The sequence below is a fragment of the Notolepis coatsorum genome, assembly GCF_963971535.1.
Source record: "Notolepis coatsorum genome assembly, contig: SCAFFOLD_432, whole genome shotgun sequence".
Lineage (NCBI taxonomy): Eukaryota > Metazoa > Chordata > Actinopteri > Aulopiformes > Paralepididae > Notolepis > Notolepis coatsorum.
This window is the reverse complement of record NW_028173535.1, coordinates 153597-174413: the sequence shown is the minus strand read 5'-3', so window position 1 is coordinate 174413 and position 20817 is coordinate 153597. Positions and strand designations below refer to the sequence as shown.

At 48.6% G+C, this 20817-nt stretch overlaps 1 protein-coding gene across 1 annotated transcript in view; it reads right to left on the bottom strand.

Moving 5' to 3' along the window:
- The window catches only part of LOC311247758 (uncharacterized protein), a gene marked incomplete at both ends in the record, with an annotated part of 42863 nt that overhangs the window by 5026 nt on the left and 17020 nt on the right, over window positions 1-20817 (bottom strand). The window contains 12 exons of the mRNA XM_084338760.1: window positions 1467-1667; window positions 5471-5569; window positions 6042-6140; window positions 7283-7381; window positions 10900-11097; window positions 12708-12806; window positions 13187-13285; window positions 13425-13523; window positions 14379-14564; window positions 16104-16202; window positions 17119-17217; window positions 17642-17740. Coding sequence (XP_084194886.1) covers window positions 1467-1667; window positions 5471-5569; window positions 6042-6140; window positions 7283-7381; window positions 10900-11097; window positions 12708-12806; window positions 13187-13285; window positions 13425-13523; window positions 14379-14564; window positions 16104-16202; window positions 17119-17217; window positions 17642-17740 — 1476 coding nt within the window. The remainder of the gene's footprint in view (window positions 1-1466; window positions 1668-5470; window positions 5570-6041; window positions 6141-7282; window positions 7382-10899; window positions 11098-12707; window positions 12807-13186; window positions 13286-13424; window positions 13524-14378; window positions 14565-16103; window positions 16203-17118; window positions 17218-17641; window positions 17741-20817) is intronic.

Genomic DNA, 20817 nt, shown 5'->3' with positions numbered 1-20817 from the left:
TGAATTTCTGCTGTTAGTAGCAGTAGGTTACTTCCTGTGTAAACAACCTTTTCTGGAAAAATAATGTATGAGCATACCACATGCCTCCTCCGATACATGTGGAGTCAGCCAGCCGCTTCTTTTCACCTGACAGCGAGGAGTCTCACTGGGGGAACGTAACGCGTGCGGAGGTTCACGCTACTTCCCCCAGATCCCCTCCCTGCTGAACAGGCGCCCCGACCGACCAGTAGGAACCGCAGTTTACAACGACCAGGACATACACCCCACCGGCTTCCCACCCGCTAACACTGCCAATTGTGTTAGTAGGGACGACTGACCAAGCCGGAGGTATACCGCTGACAGCTGGATTCGATCGCAGAGTCTCTGCGGTGGTAGGCGAGTGCATTCTCCACTGCGCTACCCAGCCGCCCCTTGGCTTTGTCCTTTTAACTCGCTCCAATTTGAGAATTCTTGGGATCGACTCTCAGTGCAGACGGTCCTTCACATTTTGCCAATAATATTTTTGAGCTAATCCAATACCGGTTGCCTTTAAAATAGAATAGAGCTAGATTCTAACGAAAACAGAAGAGTACTACAGAAAGAGAGTAGATGATGAGGACAATGATGAAGATGTAAGAAACAAAAATGGGGCAGTCTTATTGGCCATAGTGGAACCAATGAGAGCCACTGTAGAGGTGAGGGAGGATAAAGAGACACTTGTCCAAAGGAGGACTTTGTCTCCCAGTGGTAAAAGGAAAGACATATTCAAACACAGACCCACCCTCGTCTTATAATACTAGCCTGAAACGACATGTGCTATAACTACAGCCCAGCTGGCTAATGATCTCCAGTAACATCAACATGTAAACACAGCCACAGTTTGACGGGGAAACTGAGTGATATATATAACGATGTGTATGCTAGCCCTGTAGAAATGAGTTATGATTAGATTAGACAAAAAAATCTATACTGCGACTATATATAGCCGTACTTGTGACACGTTATCGATACACTGGCTTGACCGATTTCACTGTAATAAAAATTATTGGAATGAGGTGAACAGACTTTATCTTATTAAATAAAACAGGTGACGAATACATTTATTTATTGCAGAGGTTTCTGTTGAGGACATAATTAATAGTTAATAATAATCAAGTAGCGGTCAGTGTGTGTTAAAGAGATTTGTTGTACATTGTTTCATGTACAGCTTTCATGTCAATTCTGTAAATAAATACATAATTCCTGCGTTTTGCCTTTTTATGGGTATTTCTTCTTCTTCAGTTACACAAATATCATCATATATCGTAGATTACATTTCTTGCAATATATAAATTATATTGTGATGTTATCGTTATCGAGAGCCAAATATCGTCACAGTGTCGTAGGTTACTCATATCATCCCACCCCTAGTCATGATGGTCTGCCGTGCCTACAATGGATCCAATGAGACGAGCGGCAAGACAGACAAAGCACATCTAACGTTACACCACCTTGGTCATCTTGGTCTGCTGCGCTCCTTCGTCCAGCAGGATGCGGGTGGTGTGGGCGTGGCCCTCCCGGGCGGCGATGTGTAAGGGGGTGTGTCCCGCGGTGGTGGCCGAGTCCGGGTTGGACTTGTGTTCCAGCAGCAGCTTCACCAGCTCCTTGTGGCCCATACGGGCTGCACAGTGCAAGGGCGTCTGGTCGTCCTGGCAGGCAGAGCGATAACAGGAGAGAGAGAGGTTCACCTTGAGTCAAGCAGTGGGTCAAAATATAGATTGTAGATTTGATATATTTCCTCATTCCTCACCCCGGCCCACCCCTCATCCATTTCCTCTCCATTCAACCTTCCAGCCCTATATCTCTCCGACCTCCTCCAACCCTTTACTCTCTCCTCTCTCTCCCTCTTACCCTTTCCTCCCTCTCTCTCTCTCTCTCTCTCTCTCTCCCGTCTCTCGCTTCTACCCTATCATCTCTCTCTCTCTCTCTCTCTCTCTCTCTCTCTCTCTCTCTCTCTCTCTCTCTCTCTCTCTCTCTCTCTCTCTCTCTCTCTCTCTCTCCTTTCTCCCTCCAACCCTTTCCACTCTCTCTCTCCCCTCCAACCCTTTCCCCTCTCTCTCTCTCCTCTCCCTCCAACCCTTCCCCCTCTCTCCCTCCTAGCTATCCTTCCTACCTCTCTCTCTCTGTCTCTTTCTTCTAACCCCCCTCCCTCCCTCCCCTCCTCCTTCCTCAAGGTGGTCCTCCTGACAGCATACAGTACATACATTTGAAAACGATGTCAACTATCTCAAGTACTGGTGATACGCCTGATTGAACACGTGAAAGGCTATGAAGCTAGACAAGCAAGTATAGTGGAATAGTATTGTGTGATTGTACCCGGGTCAGTGTTTGACCCGGTGCTGTGCTGCGGAGCGTGACGAGGCACCTATAGAGCCAGCGACATCATCCTTGACATCAGACCAACGTTCACTTAACAACACATGTTTTACACTAGTATGACATAATTTATATTTGGGCCCCAATTAGTTATAATTTATATTTTTTTATTGGATGAGGAAAAGGGAAAGAAAGATTTTTTTTATTTTTTTTACACATCAACAATATAAATGACTGCTGTGGCAACCCCAAGCCACCACTGGGCTCGGTGATTGAAGGGCGCTATATGTGACGGCACAATGGCTATAGGCTCTGCCCATATTTGGGCTTCCGCTTCCAGGCGCACCTGCAGCTAGTAGGCCATCAAGACCAGCTAGCGCTAGCCAATCACGACGGGGTGTGTGTGTGTTGAGGAAAGTGAGGAAATAGGGGCCAAGTGCACACGCACAGGAGACAGACCGGTAAGCGGAGAAGCCGTGCAGTAGTTCGTTTAAGTCTACGTTAATCAGTTAGAGGAAGGAGGGATATGAATAGACTGTGCACTCCAGGTTTGGCAGTGTCAGACGAACAAAACCACTAGTTGATTGCCGGGAGTGCATCCCTTTGCTGGCTTTCTTGTGCACAATTGTAAGTCGCTTTATATAAAAGCATTAGCTGAATTAATAACCGTAAAAGTAAATACAAGTGCACTCCCAGGAATAATGTAGCTGGCAGCCGTCAATAGAAAGGGTGTAAAGCGGTGTCAGGAATGTGTCTGAGCACTCGCCTACCACCCACCACAGAGACTCAGGGTTCGATTCCCGCTGTCAGCTGTACCTTGTTCAGTCATCCCTATATGAACACAATTTGCAGTGGGAAGCCGGTGGGTTATGAGTCCTGAGTCCTATACTGGTCGGTCGGGGCACCTGTGGTAGTCTACAGTACACCCTCCCCAGACCGACATTAGGGCAGCATGTGGTAGTCTACACCCTCCACCCTCCCCAGACCGACAGTAGGGCAGCATGTGGTAGTCTACACCCTCCACCCTCCCAGACTGACAGTAGGGCAGCATGTGGTAGTCTACACCCTCCCCAGACCGACATTAGGGCAGCATGTGGTAGTCTACACCCTTCCCAGACCGACAGTAGGGCAGCATGTGGTAGTCTACACCCTCCACCCTCCCCAGACCGACAGTAGGGCAGCATGTGGTAGTCTACACCCTCCACCCTCCCCAGACGGACAGTAGGGCAGCATGTGGTAGTCTACACCCTCCCCAGACCAACAGTAGGGCAGCATGTGGTATTCTACACACCCTCCCCAGACCGACAGTAGGGCAGCATGTGGTAGTCTACACCCTCCCCAGACCGACAGTAGGGCAGCATGTGGTAGTCTACACCCTCCCCAGACCGACATTAGGGCAGCATGTGGTAGTCTACACCCTCCCCAGACCGACAGTAGGGCAGCATGTGGTAGTCTACACCCTCCCCAGACCGACAGTAGGGCAGCATGTGGTAGTCTACACCCTCCCCAGACTGACAGTAGGGCAGCATGTGGTAGTCTACACCCTCCCCAGACCGACAGTAGGGCAGCATGTGGTAGTCTACACCCTCCACCCTCCCCAGACTGACAGTAGGGCATCATGTGGTAGTCTACACCCTCCCCAGACCGACATTAGGGCATCATGTGGTAGTCTACACTCTCCCCAGACCGACAGTAGGGCAGCATGTGGTAGTCTACACCCTCCACCCTCCCCAGACCGACAGTAGGGCAGCATGTGGTAGTCTACACCCTCCCCAGACCGACAGTAGGGCAGCATGTGGTAGTCTACACCCTCCACCCTCCCCAGACCGACAGTAGGGCAGCATGTGGTAGTCTACACCCTCCCCACACCGACAGTAGGGCAGCATGTGGTATTCTACACACCCTCCCAAGACCGACAGTAGGGCAGCATGTGGTAGTCTACACCCTCCCAAGACCGACAGTAGGGCAGCATGTGGTAGTCTACACCCTCCCCAGACCGACAGTAAGGCAACATGTGGTAGTCTACACCCTCCACCCTCCCCAGACCGACAGTAGGGCAGCATGTGGTATTCTACACACCCTCCCCAGACCGACAGTAGGGCAGCATGTGGTAGTCTACACCCTCCCCAGACCGACAGTAGGGCAGCATGTGGTAGTCTACACACCCTCCCCAGACCGACAGTAGGGCAGCATGTGGTAGTCTACACACCCTCCCCAGACCGACAGTAGGGCAGCATGTGGTATTCTACACACCCTCCCCAGACCGACAGTTAGGGCAGCATGTGGTAGTCTACACCCTCCCCAGACCGACAGTAGGGCAGCATGTGGTAGTCTACACCCTCCCCAGACCGACAGTAAGGCAACATGTGGTAGTCTACACCCTCCACCCTCCCCAGACCGACAGTAGGGCAGCATGTGGTATTCTACACACCCTCCCCAGACCGACAGTAGGGCAGCATGTGGTAGTCTACACCCTCCCCAGACCGACAGTAGGGCAGCATGTGGTAGTCTACACACCCTCCCCAGACCGACAGTAGGGCAGCATGTGGTAGTCTACACACCCTCCCCAGACCGACAGTAGGGCAGCATGTGGTATTCTACACACCCTCCCCAGACCGACAGTTAGGGCAGCATGTGGTAGTCTACACCCTCCCCAGACCGACAGTAGGGCAGCATGTGGTAGTCTACACCCTCCCCAGACCGACAGTAGGGCAGCATGTGGTAGTCTACACCCTCCACCCTCCCCAGACCGACAGTAGGGCAGCATGTGGTATTCTACACACCCTCCCCAGACCGACAGTAGGGCAGCATGTGGTATTCTACACACCCTCCCCAGACCGACAGTTAGGGCAGCATGTGGTAGTCTACACCCTCCCCAGACCGACAGTAGGGCAGCATGTGGTAGTCTACACCCTCCCCAGACCGACAGTAGGGCAGCATGTGGTAGTCTACACCCTCCACCCTCCCCAGACCGACAGTAGGGCAGCATGTGGTAGTCTACACCCTCCCCAGACCGACAGTAGGGCAGCATGTGGTAGTCTACACCCTCCACCCTCCCCAGACCGACAGTAGGGCAGTGCAACGACCAGGGAGGGAATGTGCCTGAAGGAAGCAGACGTTACATGATGACTGGTACCTTGGCCTTGGCGTCCACCTGCGCCGTGTTCTGGAGCAGAAACGAGGCGACCTCGCAGTGACCCGCCCGGCACGCCATGTGGAGGGGAGTCTCCACTTTCTGGTTCACAGGAAAAAAACTGGGAATAACTCACTCTCACATCTACCACAAGAATTTACACAAACATAAGAAAATGCACTCAATGTCACTCATGTGGATAAAACATCTCTTATCTCTCTCTGTGCATCAAGGCCTGTGGTTATAAGGATTTGATTTAACTCGATTTCAACAACGTCCATTCAGGAAGTATAGGATTCTCATTATCGTTCCAATTCCCATTATCGAATTATAGTATCGATTCTCCTTATTGAATTGACCTATCTCAAGCTCAAGCTGTCTCAATCTCTTTTTCTTGATCCTCCGATCGCACACCGAAGCAGACTTTGTGTGACTGGAGGAGGATCAAGGAAAAGAGGGTGGGGTTTGAGATCAATTATTGTCAATGACAGAACATGAAGGGAACTGAACCCAACCATGTTCATGTTAACGGTTAGAGGTCAGAGGTCAGAGTGACGGTAGTAGGAGCACGCACCACGTTGGAAGCGTTGGGAGAGGCTCCTCTTTGGATCAGGTTCTTCACGATGCTCAGATGACCCATGAAGGCCGCCACGTGGAGGGGAGTGAGACCAGACTACACACACACACACACACACACACACACACACACACACACACACACACACACACAGGCGCGCGCACAAGCACACGCGCACACACACACACACACACACACACACACACACACACACACACACACACACACACACACACACACACACACACACACACACACACACACACACATGTTAAATACTTTATCGGATCTGCAGATCAAACAACATGGATGGGTTTCAACATGGTGTGTCAGGACATCCATCTGTGGATAGAAAAAACATTGTCTTCCCGCCACACTGGCTATCAATTACAGCAGAGATAGGATACAGAAAAATGACAGGCCTGCAATCTTCAGGCCATTAACGACAATTTATGAACATGCCAGGGGCAACCAAATATCAAAATCATTATATTATCTTTAGCCGATTATAGCCGCCCAGACCTCTGATTTGTGTGGCCAAGGGCACATGCTTACACAAGCACACTCGCACGCACGCACACACGCACGCACGCACACACACACACACACACACACACACACACACACACACACACACACACACACACACACACACACACACACACACACACACACACACACACACACACACACACACACACACACACACACACACACACAGACACACACACACAGACACACACACACACACACACACACACAGAGGCAGAGAGAAAAGGGTTTACAGAATTCGGGTTTACAGTTTTACGCTGCTTTTAGCATGAAGCTACTGGGTGGTACTGTGTCTTTCTGATACAACAATTGTGTATCGGTGACCAAAACCAACATCACCCTCTAAACACTCCCCCCAAGGCAAGGAGTCAGAGGTTCTACATGAAATTAATTAGAAGTCGACATTTTCATCTCAAATTATTTGCTTTGCAATTATTTCACACGAGCGGTTTAAACACTTTGACATTTGAGCAGGGCGTCGGCCATCGCTGTCACGTTCTGACTTTGACCTCTGCTGACGCAGTGTGGCGTCGCCTCAGTGACCTGTAGTCTCACCTCAGTGACGTGTCTCACCTCTGTGACCTCTCACCCCTGTGACCTCTCACCCCTGTGACCTCTCACCTCTGTGACCTAGTCCCACCTCTGTGACCTCTCACCTCTGTGGCCCCTGTGCCCTATAGTCTCACCTCTGTGACGGCCTCCAGCGAGGCCGAGTGCTTCAGCAGCAGGTCCATGGAGCGCATGTGGTTCTTTTTACAGGCGATGTGAAGTGGCGTGAAGCCATTCTGGAAACACGAGAGGAAACGGCACGTAGTTAGTCAAACAGAGCGGGTGTCCCGTCCTCCAGCAGGCACCGACAAACCGGACTTCTCAACTGAGCGCTTATCCATATCATTAGGGCAGCAAGGATCTTGTGTTTTATTATAAATAAATCACTTGGCTAGGGGGAAAGATTTGTATTCCAGAGAGAGATTCATATTATAATCTAAGTGCATATCATACATAATTTTTGGTGTAACATACCTTATGTTATTGTATAATCTAATAATGTATGTCAACATGCTGCCTTTACATTATGTCCTTTCTTGCGCGGACAACCAAGTCATATTCTGGTGTATTCCTACATTATGAAGGTAAATAAAGTGATTCTGATTCTGTCCCGTATTTCTGACAGGCACCAGGCTGTCTGCCTTGAGGTGGCTGAGTGGAATCCCTCTAATAATAGAATAGAATAGAATAGAATATAAATACTTTATTCATCCCGAGGGAAATTTGGCATTTTCTTTATGCAGAAATTCCCGATGAAACCAAGCCTTATTCCTCAATCAAATAAAAACAGATGGCAAACCAACAGGTACTGTATTAGCCAAATGAATAGCATAGATAACCCAATATATTAATTGACCATCAATAACAAAGCAGACTTATTAAAGGGGTTATGCACTGCTATTCCTAGCACTATTTGGGCAACTTTACACACTTCCTGTGAGTCTATGTAACACATCTGTAATTTTTATTCCAAAAATAATCATTGTTTTATATTTCTAATCTTGTACTCAAAACCAGCATTTTTCAGCCTCATGAAAGCAGGCTATTATTGGCTTGGCTCCAACCATACTAGCAGAATGCTTTGAGTGACAGCCACCCACCAAATAGCTCCGCCCATCTCCCCGTCAGAGATTAGGTTTCAGGTTACATACAAATATGGTATGTCATAAATATAGAGATGTAGCAGTACTGTCTATCTATATATATGTTACCACTATTTGTAAAAGCCACAACCACGTTACCATATTTGTAATAATGTAAATCATTGTGTCGTTGTACATATTGTGTATACACCGTTAGAAGCTAACATAGCTTAGCTTGGTAGCTATTGTGCTAACAACATATCCCGACGTCCGGCTCGCTGGCCGGCATGCACGCCCGACACAAAATGGTTCTCTCCTCTCTGTACACCCCCGTCCCCACGGGTACCCTGCCGGGGAGCCCATGGACGCGACAACGGCGGCAGCCGTAGGGTGCTCGAGCCCGCCGTAACGCTAGTGGTACACAATAGCTATGAGCTAACTAACGCTACGGCCGCCGCTGTTGTCGCGTCCACAAGCTCCCCGGCAGGACACCCGCGAGAACGGGGGCACACAAGGAGGAGAGAACCACCCCAAATCGAGCACTCATGCCGGCCGACAAGCCGGACACCGCGGTTGTTGTTAGCACAATAGTAGCCCACTGTGATGCACCGAGTGGGCCACCATTGATCAACATGCAGCGATGTGTAGCTTGCATGATGCGTGTGCAGTGCTTTGCCACACAGGTCTGAGAAGAGGACCTGCACATGATAGCAACCGGGAGCGTCGCGGAGCATTCAGCCTGCTGGCTACCTAGATCCACTTCAACCAGCCGAGCGTCGGGAGCTCCAGCAGCTTGTCGATGTGCTAATAGCCTGGAGCCAGCTACCGTTAGCTTGCAGAGGCTATTAGCACACCGACAAGCTGTGTAGCCAGCAGGCTGAATGCTCCGCGACGCTGGTTGAAGTGGATCTAGGTAGCCAGCAGGCTGAATGCTCAACGACGCTCCCGGTTGCTAACGCCGGCCCCGGCTGGTGCTAAGTAGCTAGCGATCGCTCCCGAGTCCCGAGAGCTAACGCCGGTCTGTCTGTCGAAGACCGAGGGAACCGCATCAGGCTTCAGCTGATTAGTGATCTTCTGGACAAGCCTTCCACCCTGCAGGTAGCAAGAATGGAGGCGGGCATTACTAAAACCACAGAGCCAATCACATCACCGTGCGCTATAAACAGCGCCCTGTGACGTGCACCAGGTCGTCAAATCAACATGACCTGATTTACTAGAGGCAAAGAGGGGATGGGCTGTAGCTGAGGAATTCGCCAATATAGTATTTAGGCCCAAAAACACATTGATACGAACTCCTAGTACTATAATACAATGCTAGAGACTGAAAAATGACATTTATAATGCATAGCACCTTTAATTGAAATCCTATGGCCTTGGAGGCTTAGTCTGTTCATTTTCATACAGCACCACATACTCACAACAGCAAGGATTTCCTATCAGCACCCATCCTATTATGCTTCCTGTCACAGTCTAGTCAAGCGACTTTCAATTCAGTCCACTCATGTAGAATTTACACTGCCATTCAAGTGGAATTGTCATTATCATTCACAAACGGAAAACGGTCTAAAAGCTTTGTGTTCATTCAACATGGTTCAGGTACCAAACGGCAGCATGGTGGGAACACAATGTTACTACTACTTACTTACTAACCAGGGCCTGGAGGAACAGAGTCTTACTAACCAGGGGGAACAGAGTCTTACTAACCAGGGGGAACATAGTCTTACTAACCAGGGGGAACAGAGTCTTACTAACCAGGGGGAACAGAGTCTTACTAACCAGGGGGAACAAAGTCTTACTAACCAGGGGGAACAGAGTCTTACTAACCAGGGGGAACAGAGTCTTACTAACCAGGGGGAACAGAGTCTTACTAACCAGGGGGAACAGAGTCTTACTAACCAGGGGGAACAGAGTCTTACTAACCAGGGGGAACAGAGTCTTACTAACCAGGGGGAACAGAGTCTTACTAACCAGGGGGAACATAGTCTTACTAACCAGGGGGAACAGAGTCTTACTAACCAGGGGGAACAGAGTCTTACTAACCAGGGGGAACAGAGTCTTACTAACCAGGGGGAACAGAGTCTTACTAACCAGGGGGAACAGAGTCTTACTAACCAGGGGGAACAGAGTCTTACTAACCAGGGGGAACAGAGTCTTACTAACCAGGAGGAACATAGTCTTACTAACCAGGGCCTGGGGGAACAGAGTCTTACTAACCAGGGGGAACAGAGTCTTACTAACCAGGGGGAACAGAGTCTTACTAACCAGGGGGAACAGAGTCAAGTCAAGTCAAGTCAAGTCAAGTCAAGAGTTTTAATTGTCACGGCATACAGGTATACAATGAAATGCGGCTGGTCTTGCCCGCGACGATGTGCAATACAGTGGTACAACATATTAATAGAATCCAATAAAACAGTGCAATAAACAGGTACATGGTGTGCCATCTCGGTATCTGTACATTAGTATTTACAGAGCATATAGGACATGCTAGGTAGCTTTAGTAGAGTCTTACTAACCAGGGGGAACATAGTCTTAGTAACCAGGGCCCAAGGAAACAGTCTTACTAACCAGGGCCCAAGGAAACAGTCTTACTAACCAGGGGGAACAGAGTCTTACTAACCAGGGGGAACAGAGTCTTACTAACCAGGGCCCGGGGGAAAGAGAGTCTTACTAACCAGTGCCCGGGCGTTGGCCTTGGCGCCCTTGTCCAGCAGGACTTTGGCCATGCGGTGGTGTCCGCAGTGGGCCGCTACATGCAGGGGGGTCAGGTGGTCCAGCGTGATGTCGTCGATCTCAGCGTTGTACTGGAGGAGCTGCCTGACGCCGTCCATGTGGTCCCCCTGGGCTGCCATGTGGATAGGGGATAAACCGTTCTGTAAGGGCGTGTGGGGAAATGGAGGAGTGGAGAGAGAGTGAATGGGAACGACACAGAGAGAGAGAGAGGGGAGAGAGAGAGAGAGAGAGAGAGAGAGAGAGAGAGAGAGAGAGAGAGAGAGAGAGAGAGAGAGAGAGAGAGAGAGAGAGAGAGAGAGGGGGGGGGACAGGATGGGGGAGAGTGATCGGGTTGCGGAGGGACAGAAAAAAGACAGACAAATAGAGGGAAGGAGGGAGGAACAGAAAAAAAGACAGACAGATAGAGAGGAGGAGGAGGGAGGGACAGCGAGACATGGAGAGACAAAATGAGAACCAGAGCACAAGTTCACAGGGGGGATAAACATCTATAAATTAATGATACTGAAATATCTAGCAGATGAGCACCGTTGCCAGGGAGTTTTTTTTTTTGCTAAGATGACAATGTAAAATGTGCAAAGTCTGGGCTGGTGTTGGTGTAGAGACACTTTTCAGGGCTCAGGAGGCTGAGTCTGAGTATAGAGCCAGGTGTCTGGGTCCAGGAGGCTGAGTCTGAGTGTAGAGCCATGTGTCTGGGCCCAGGGGGCTGAGTGTTGGTGTAGAGCCATGTGTCTGGGCCCAGGGGGCTGGGTGTTGGTGTGTAGAGCCAGGTGTCAGGGTCCAGGAGGCTGAGTGTTGGTGTAGAGCCAGGTGTCAGGGCCCAGGGGGCTGGGTGTTGGTGTGTAGAGCCAGGTGTCAGGGTCCAGGAGGCTGAGTGTTGGTGTAGAGCCAGGTGTCAGGGTCCAGGAGGCTGAGTGTTGGTGTAGAGCCAGGTGTCAGGGTCCAGGAGGCTGAGTCTGAGTGTAGAGCCAGGTGTCTGGGCCCAGGGGGCTGAGTGTTGGTGTAGAGCCAGGTGTCAGGGTCCAGGAGGCTGAGTGTTGGTGTAGAGCCAGGTGTCTGGGCCCAGGGGGCTGAGTGTTGGTGTAGAGCCAGGTGTCAGGGTCCAGGAGGCTGAGTCTGAGTGTAGAGCCAGGTGTCAGGGTCCAGGAGGCTGAGTGTTGGTGTAGAGCCAGGTGTCAGGGCCCATGGAGGCTGACTCTGACATATCCTCACAGTGTCTGACTGACCTTGGTCTCAGCCGAGAGGCGATGGGAGTTGCCTCCGAAACAAAAACAGCCTTTTATTTCACTTGGACACTTTAGCCATTATTGTTCTGAGTCAAATTGTCGGTGCTGGTGGATCCTAAAGAGGATCAAGGTGCAATACACTCAGAAACCGAATTCCCATACGATGTTCCGATGTCATCGCGATGACATCTCATTTAGTACTTGCTTAAAGGAAAACATTAAGTGAACATTAAGCCTATTATTCCAGAGATACCATCGTCCCTTATGAAATCAGTATGCAGCATTATGACCCACATACTGTAGTTATCATGTCATTAATCTCCCCGTCTTCTTCACACCATTCGTTTCCTTTTCAACTCAACCCCCCCCCTGTGTGTCCTTGCCTTATGAAGCATTAGAAAGCCTTTCTGGGTGTCTGCATTGTTTAGAAAAAAGGCTCAACTACTGGCATGTTTCATTCACAAATCAATGGCTTTTTTACGGTGACGGAGGCCCCTGGGAGCCTTTAGTGAGCCTGGCTGGCTGACCTTTGTTTTAGCCTGGATGGGAGCGCCCTGGTCCAGCAGGATCTCGATGATGCGGACGTGACCGTTCCTAGCAGCACAGTGGAGGGGAGTCAGCTCGTCCTACAGTTAGACAGGGGGCGAGGGAGTGAGTGTGTGTGAGAGAGAGAGAGAGAGAGAGAGAGAGAGAGAGAGAGAGAGAGAGAGAGAGAGAGAGAGAGAGAGAGAGAGAGAGGGACAGGGGTGAAAGAGAAAGACAGATGGAGATGAGGAAAGCAGCAGGAAGGCAGAGCAGGGAAGCACAGAACCAGCTGGATCAGAGATGGATGGTGAGCATACAGAGGTGACTAGCTGTGTCTGTACGTTCTTAAACCTCAGGACAGAACAGGAGAGGACAGGACAGAACAGAACAGAACAGACAACAGCAGGGCAGAGCAGAACAACACACTTGAACAAAAGTTCAAGAACACAACACAACACAACACAACTGAGGAGTGTGTTACCTTGGTTTTGGCATCAATCTGTGCCCCTCTGTCCAGCAGTAGTCTGACCATGATCACGTTGCCCCTCCTGGCGGCTATGTGAAGGGGGGTGATACCATTCTGAGAAAGTGAGGGGGGATGATGACGAGGAACAACAAGTCAGTCACATTCATCAGAATGACGGCACATCCATCATCTCTGTCAGTTGTCATGTGTGTGATCCCTTCCCCGCAGACCGGGGGATGAGAGTTGAACTGACCTTGGGGGTGAAGTTGACATTGGCTCCTCTATTAATGAGCAGCTGGGCTACACTCAGGTTCTCATAGTGGGCAGCAATGTGGAGAGGAGTGAAGCCGGTCTGCAGACAGAGAGGGAGGGAGAGATACAGACAGACAGACAGACAGACAGACAGACAGACAGACAGACAGACAGACAGACAGACAGACAGACAGACAGACAGACAGACAACAGACAGACAGACAGACAGACAGACAGACAGACAGACAGACAGACAGACAGACAGACAGACAGAAAGAAAGAAAGAAAAGAAAGAAGAAAAGAAAGAAAGAAAGAAAAGAAAGAAAGAAAGAAAGAAAGAAAGAAAGAAAGAAAGAAAGAAAGAAAGAAAGAAAGAAAGAAAGAAAGAAAGAAAAGAAAGAAAGAAGAAGAGATACAGACAGACAGAAAGAAAGAAAGAAAGAAAGAAGAAAGAAAGAAAGAAAGAAAGAAAGAAAGAAAGAAAGAAAGAAAGAAAGAAAGAAAGAAAGAAAGAAAGAAAGAAAAGAAAGAAAGAAAGAAAGAAAAAAGAAAGAAAGAAAGAAAGAAAGAAAGAAAGAAAGAAAGAAAGAAGAAAAAGAAAGAAAGAAAGAAAGAAAGAAAGAAAGAAAGAAGAAGAAAGAAAGAAAGAAAGAAAGAAAAGAAGAAAGAAGAAAGAAAGAAAGAAAGAAAGAAAGAAAGAAAGAAAGAAAGAAAGATAAAATATATTATATAATCATGGTTTCCTTTTGATGTTTATTTTAATAATATGTAGCATGTTTTTAGCATGTAAAACTACAGTATGACGGCTGCCGTTTGTTTGTGTCCGTCAACCTTTTGTTGATTCATATACTACTGTAACACCTGTTTCTGTTGTTTTTAGTCTGCTACATCAGCACAGTATAATCGTGACCGATGGCGTCAGCACAACACATGTGAACAAACAGCAGGTGTGCACCTTGCTGAGGACGTCGGGGGTTGGGTCGTTCTGCAGCAGCACGGCGGCGGTGCGCGTGTCGTCGTTGCGCGCAGAGATGTGCAGCGCGGGGAGGCGGACCTTGCCCTTGGTGCCGTAGTTGATGAGCAACGCCACCACGTTCTCGTGGCCCTGCTGGAGAGCCACGGCGAGGGGCGTGAAGCCGTCCTGAGGGGAGGGGGGGGGGGGGACAACGTGAGGAAGGAGAGGAGAAGGAGGTGTGTGGGGGGGTGGGGTTAGAGGAGGGAGGGATGGATGGAGAGGAGACGGAGGGGTAGGGATAGCGAAGGAGACGGTGAAGAGGGGGGTTGAGAGGAGATGGAGGGGTAGGGATAGCGAAGGAGATGATGAAGAGGAGGGTTAAGAGGAGACGGAGGGGTAGGGATAGCGAAGGAGATGTCAAAGAGGAGGAGAAAAGGCAGAGGAAGAGGACGATGTTAGTGAGAGGAGAGGAGGGGGGAGGAAGAGGAGGAGAGTTAGGGAGAGGATAGAAAGCAGGAGGAGGAAGAGGAGTGAGAGGAGAGAAGGCAGGAGGAAGAGGAGGAGTGTTAGGTAGAGGAGAGAAGGCATGAGGAAGAGGAGGAGTGTTAGGTAAAGGAGAGAAGGCAGGAGGAAGAGAGGAGTGTTAGTGAGAGGAGAGAGGCGGGGGAGGAAGAGGAGGAGAGTTAGGGAGAGGAGAGAAGGCAGGAGGAAGAAGAGGAGTGTTAGGGAGAGGAGAGAAGGCAGAAGAGGAGGAGGAGGAGTGTTAGGAGAGGAGAGAAGGCATGAGGAAGAGGAGGCGTGTTAGTGAGAGGAGGAGATGGCAGGAGGAAGGGAGGAGTGTTAGGTAGAGGAGAGAGAAGGCAGGAGGAAGAGGAGGCGTGTTAGTGAGAGGAGAGAAGGCAGGAGAAAGAGGAGGAGTGTTAGGGAGAGGAGAGAAGGCAGGAGAAAGAGGAGGAGTGTTAGGGAGAGGAGAGAAGGCAGGAGGAAGAGGAGGAGTGTTAGGGAGAGGAGAGAAGGCAGGAGGAAGAGGAGGAGTGTTAGTGAGAGGAGAGAAGGCAGGAGGAAGAGGAGGAGTGTTAGTGAGGAGAGGAAGGAGGAGGAAGAGGAGGAGATGTTAGTGAGAGGAGAGAAGCGGGGGAGGAAGAGGAGGCGTGTTAGTGAGAGGAGAGAAGGCAGGAGGAAGAGGATGAGTGTTAGTGAGAGGAGAGAAGGCAGGAGGAAGAGGAGGAGTGTTAGTGAGAGGAGAGAAGGCGGGAGGAAGAGGACGAGTGTTAGTGAGAGGAGTGAAGGCAGGGGAAGAAGAGGAGGAGCGTTAGTGAGAGGAGAGAAGGCGGGGGAGGAAGAGGAGGAGTGTTAGTGAGAGGAGAGAAGGCAGGAGGGGAGGAGGAAGATGATAACCACAAAATTAGACAAAAAAAGGGAAAATAGTAAAGAAGGGGGTGGGGGGGAGGGGGCATAGAGGGACGATGCAGGTGTGGTAAAGGAAGCGTAACAGATGGAGAGTACAGGTACAGGACGAGTATACCCAGAGCCAGAGGGTGAGAGTTGAGCAAAGAGAAAGAAGATGGAGGGGCCAGCCACACACGGAAGCAGCGTGGGGAATTAGAGACAGAAAATGACAGATACCGGAGGGGAGGGCGAGACCTTCTGTGGCATAATAATCACCTTGGACGGGCGCCAGCACACATCACAGAGATATTAGCAGGAGTGAACGTCCTAGTTTACCTCAGTTGGAAGGCTCTGGTTGGCACCGTTCTCCAGTAGGAACTTGACCACCTCTAAGTGGTTCTCCTGGGCCGCCATGTAGAGAGGGCTGAAGCCTTTCTGTTAGGGGCAGAAACACACAGTGTATGACTTGGGTTTCACTTGTTGAGGTTCTGCTTTTTTGTTTCCTATTTCTCCAATATTTGCACGGTAGCGTAATAAATGCGAAGCCATTAGCTGAAACCTGCGGTCGAAGTCCTGGCCATGTTCAAACAGTACAGACAGATGCAATGTCTTAGGACTAGCTACCTACAGTAGGTAGTCCCAGTGTGTAGTGATACCCTGGCTTCCTCAAAAAACAAAATAGTTCCAAGGCATCAGAGAGAAAAACCAAGCATTGGAAATACATGAGGACTGTTGCGTTCGGTTGTGGATGGTTAAAACCTTTTTGTTACTGGACCCCATGTGCTGCCTTTCCGGCGCTGCCCAACTAATTTGGAACACAGCCAGAACTTCGACCATGTATCTCGGCAAGTAAGCTACACAATTACACTAGCAAGTATCTAATACCACTTAATTTAATGTAAAAAAAAAAGATCCCTTTACCCTTAGGATCGTAAGGGAGGATTAAAGTCAGGGGGTGGTGTTCCATAGTAATGTGGGCCCGTGAAGCCCGTTGAGACATGTACAGTAACTGTGATAATGGCATAAACAAATACACTTGACTTGACCAACTCTAACCTGGACCGGTCATGTGAAACAGGATGGCATACTATTTAGTACTACTTCCCCCTGTTAAATACACACATGCACGCACGCACACACACACACACACACACACACACACACACACATACACACACACACACACACACACACACACACACACACACACACACACACACACACACACACACACACACACACACACACACACACACACACACACACACACACACACACACACACACACACACACACACACACACACACACACACACACACACACACACACACACACACACTGACGACTCACCTGTGACTGAGCGTTGACGTTGCCACCATAGTTGGTCAGCTCAGCCACCACTCTCTCCTGACCTGCCAACGCAGCAATATGAAGGGCAGTGTTCCCTTTCTGGAGGAGAGAGAGAGAGAGAGAGAGAGAGAGAGAGAGAGAGAGAGAGAGAGAGAGAGAGAGAGAGAGAGAGAGAGAGAGAGAGAGAGAAAGAGAGAGAGAGAGGGACTGAAGTGAAGCCCAATGACCTAAATTTCTACTTAAAAGCCTTTGCAGATGTATAAATCAGCAATTGTCTGATGATAAAAAAAGGCCTAATTTTGGGAATGTGTATTGAATAAAAAGGTAACAGCCAGATAATCACGATACACAGCATCTACAGGACTAACATAGGGCATCAAAAGGTGGTCTTGGGTGGGTTGGTACTGGTAGACCAATTCAGACTTTGTGAAATCAATGCAATTTGTATCAACCATGAAGATCTGACCACGCGCATAAGGCATCTCCGATTCCACCTAGGACAGACGGTGGTAAATCCTGGTACCTTGGTGGTGGTTTCCAGCACAATGCCTGAGTGTAGTAGCTCCAGGACCATTTTGACGTGACCTTCTTTAGAGGCCAGGTGTAACCCGTTGAGACCGTTCTGGAGAGGAGGAAACACAAGCGTCAAGAGAGTGCAGCGAAGCGTCTTTTGTCAGGCAGTACACCAGGGCGAGTACCCTCTCACCATCGCAGGTCACTCGACGACTCACAGGTCCTGTTAAATGAACATGGATGAAAAGCACAGGTCCTGTTAAATGGACATGGATGAAAAGCACAGATCGAATGGCTTTCGAATCCGTTTCCTGACATAATATAATTAATGACCATTGAGTAGCTGAGCTGATTTGTCAAACAGAAACAGTGCCCTAACAGCATCAGAGCTGATTCAACAGAATATATATATAAAAGAAAAAACATATCGTTGATCTCTAGACCGGTGTCTTCTTTTACTATTGTTTCCCCCATGTCACAAGAGTACTATTGTGATTTAATGAGCCAGCTAGGACAACATTACACTAATTTGGTGCCTGGGTTGGAAATGTTTAAAAACCCCACAATCTAGATTAAGTCATTTCTTAACATTATGTAAACACGGCAAGTTGAATGAGCGCCTGCTCCTTGAGTTCTCAACTGTTTTCATACTGTGGCAAAAATGGCGACATTTAGTGTAATCAGTCTTATTCGGGAGCCAACTGAAGTATATTATGTAAAGCCAGAAACCAGAGAAGTAAGACTCAAAACCTGTGACGTCATCAGGTATCAAGTCTAGAGCTGCTCCGTTGACAATGAATGGGAGACTGATATTGTGGACCCACAGAAAGTATTATTTTATTTTTGTAACTTTTTCTGAAACAGAAAATGTGACCGTATACTGCTCTACAATGCAAAACGCCTTAACTTAAGTTACTATAGTTGGCCTTTGTAGGCCAATACCGATATAGTGGTAATATTGTATCCACATGTAGAGGGGCACAGATATAGTGGTATAAACACACATGTAGAGGGGTACAGATATAGTGGTATAAATACACATGTAGAGGTCAACTAAGGCTGAGCCCGAACGTTCGTTCGTTACGCTGGCATTCGGATTTTAATGAATGGGTTCGAACGTTCGATTTTTTTTTTTTAAAAGAGGCGTGCAGGGTTGAGTCGAGGTGAGGAGGCGCGTCCCCGCGGCACTCGCTCAATTATTCAATCATGGCAGCTGCAAGAAGTGGGAAGACGTCACCTGTGTGGAAACACTTTAAATTAACGGAGGATAAGACAAAGGCTGTGTGTCAAATGTGCGACAAGCACTTGGCATTCCACGGTGGCACATAAACTGGATCTGGACGGCGGGCCCACCTCCTCAACCACGCAGACACTACTGAAATTTGATACCAAACCAATAAGCGAGAAGAGAAAGAAGGAGTTATTTAGAGCCATATGAAATCCGCGTTCACGGAATCGCGGACGGAATCGCGGAATTAACCAATAAAAATGGAATCAACTGCAAAACGTGGAATATTGCAGAATTTGGCCTAATCTGGACTGAAATTCCGTTTTTGGGTGGAACGTTTGGTGCACACGCGACCGGGGAGGTGGGGACGCTAGAGCGGGTTACACACAACACAGCAGTGCTCAAGCACCATGTCCATTACACCATGCCCAAAAGATCCACCATTTCCAACAACCTAACTCTGAAGTACGGGGCCGTGCGGGAGAAAGTCTCCTTTTACATTGACCATGCCACAGCTGTGGCATTCACAACAGACGCTTGGACATCGGTGGCGATGGAGGCGTACATGGCAGTCACCTGTCATTTTATTTCCAACGAGTGGGAACTACTGGGATATGTCTTGGAAACAAAAGAACTGGAGATAAAACATTCTGGAGTAAACATTGCGCAACGCCTGGGTGAAGTGGCTGGCGCGTACAGATCCAGCACTGAAAAATCAAACCTCTACTGCGCCTCTACCACTCCTCCACCACTCCAAACTGATTTTGTGACTCCTATTGTTCTGGACCGGGCCAGATTTCACACCTCCACTGCCTCCCACAGGCTGGGGAGATTTTCATCTTACATTTGTATTCGTCCCAAACGCCCCAGCTCCATCCGATTCCTTAGCTTTTTTCACTGTTTACTTATCATGCATTGCAACACTAATATATGGGCAGTACCCCAAGTCAGACTGCCCATATACAAATTATCTTGGTGGTCTGAGGGCAGTAGCCCCCGACCCCCTCCCTGGGGCAGCACCTAAGTTAAATACCCTCCCTTTGTTCACTTTGGGAGCTAGCCACCATCCCCTGAAATATAACACCTGAGTGCTAGTTCTATAGTGGCAGAGGAGCAGCAGACCAGCAGCAGAAGTGGTTTGAATTTTCAGTGCTGCATCTGTATGGCATACCCAACAAAAAGTGAGTGCGTTATATGATATTATGTTTGATTGCTGTCTTTTCCCTTTATTTTCTTCTGACTGCTTTGTTTACATGTTTACAGTACATGAACAGCCACCACTGTAAAAAAAAAATATTCACGATAGACTATGCAATGCCGCCCCCGTAAAATCTATAATAATAAAATGTATTAATAAAGAAAACGTCCGTTCGAAAAACCATGGCGAACGTTAGAACCCTAAAAACAGGGTTCGGGGACAGCCTTAAGGTCAACAGATATAGTGGTATAAATACACACATAGAGGGGTACAGATATAGTGGTATAAACACACATGCAGAGGGGTACAGATATAGTGGTATAAACACACATGTAGAGGGGTACAGATATAGTGGTATAAACACACATGTAGAGGGGTACAGATATAGTGGTATAAACACACATGCAGAGGGGTACAGATATAGTGGTATAAACACACATGTAGAGGGGTACAGATATAGTGGTATAAACACACATGCAGAGGGGTACAGATATAGTGGTATAAACACACATGTAGAGGGGTACAGATATAGTGGTATAAACACACATGTAGAGGGTACAGATATAGTGGTATAAACACACATGTAGAGGGGTACAGATATAGTGGTATAAACACACATGTAGAGGGGTACAGATATAGTGGTATAAATACACACATAGAGGGGTACAGATATAGTGGTATAAACACACATGTAGAGAGTACAGATATAGTGGTATAAATATACATGTAGAGAGAACAGATATAGTGGTATAAACACACA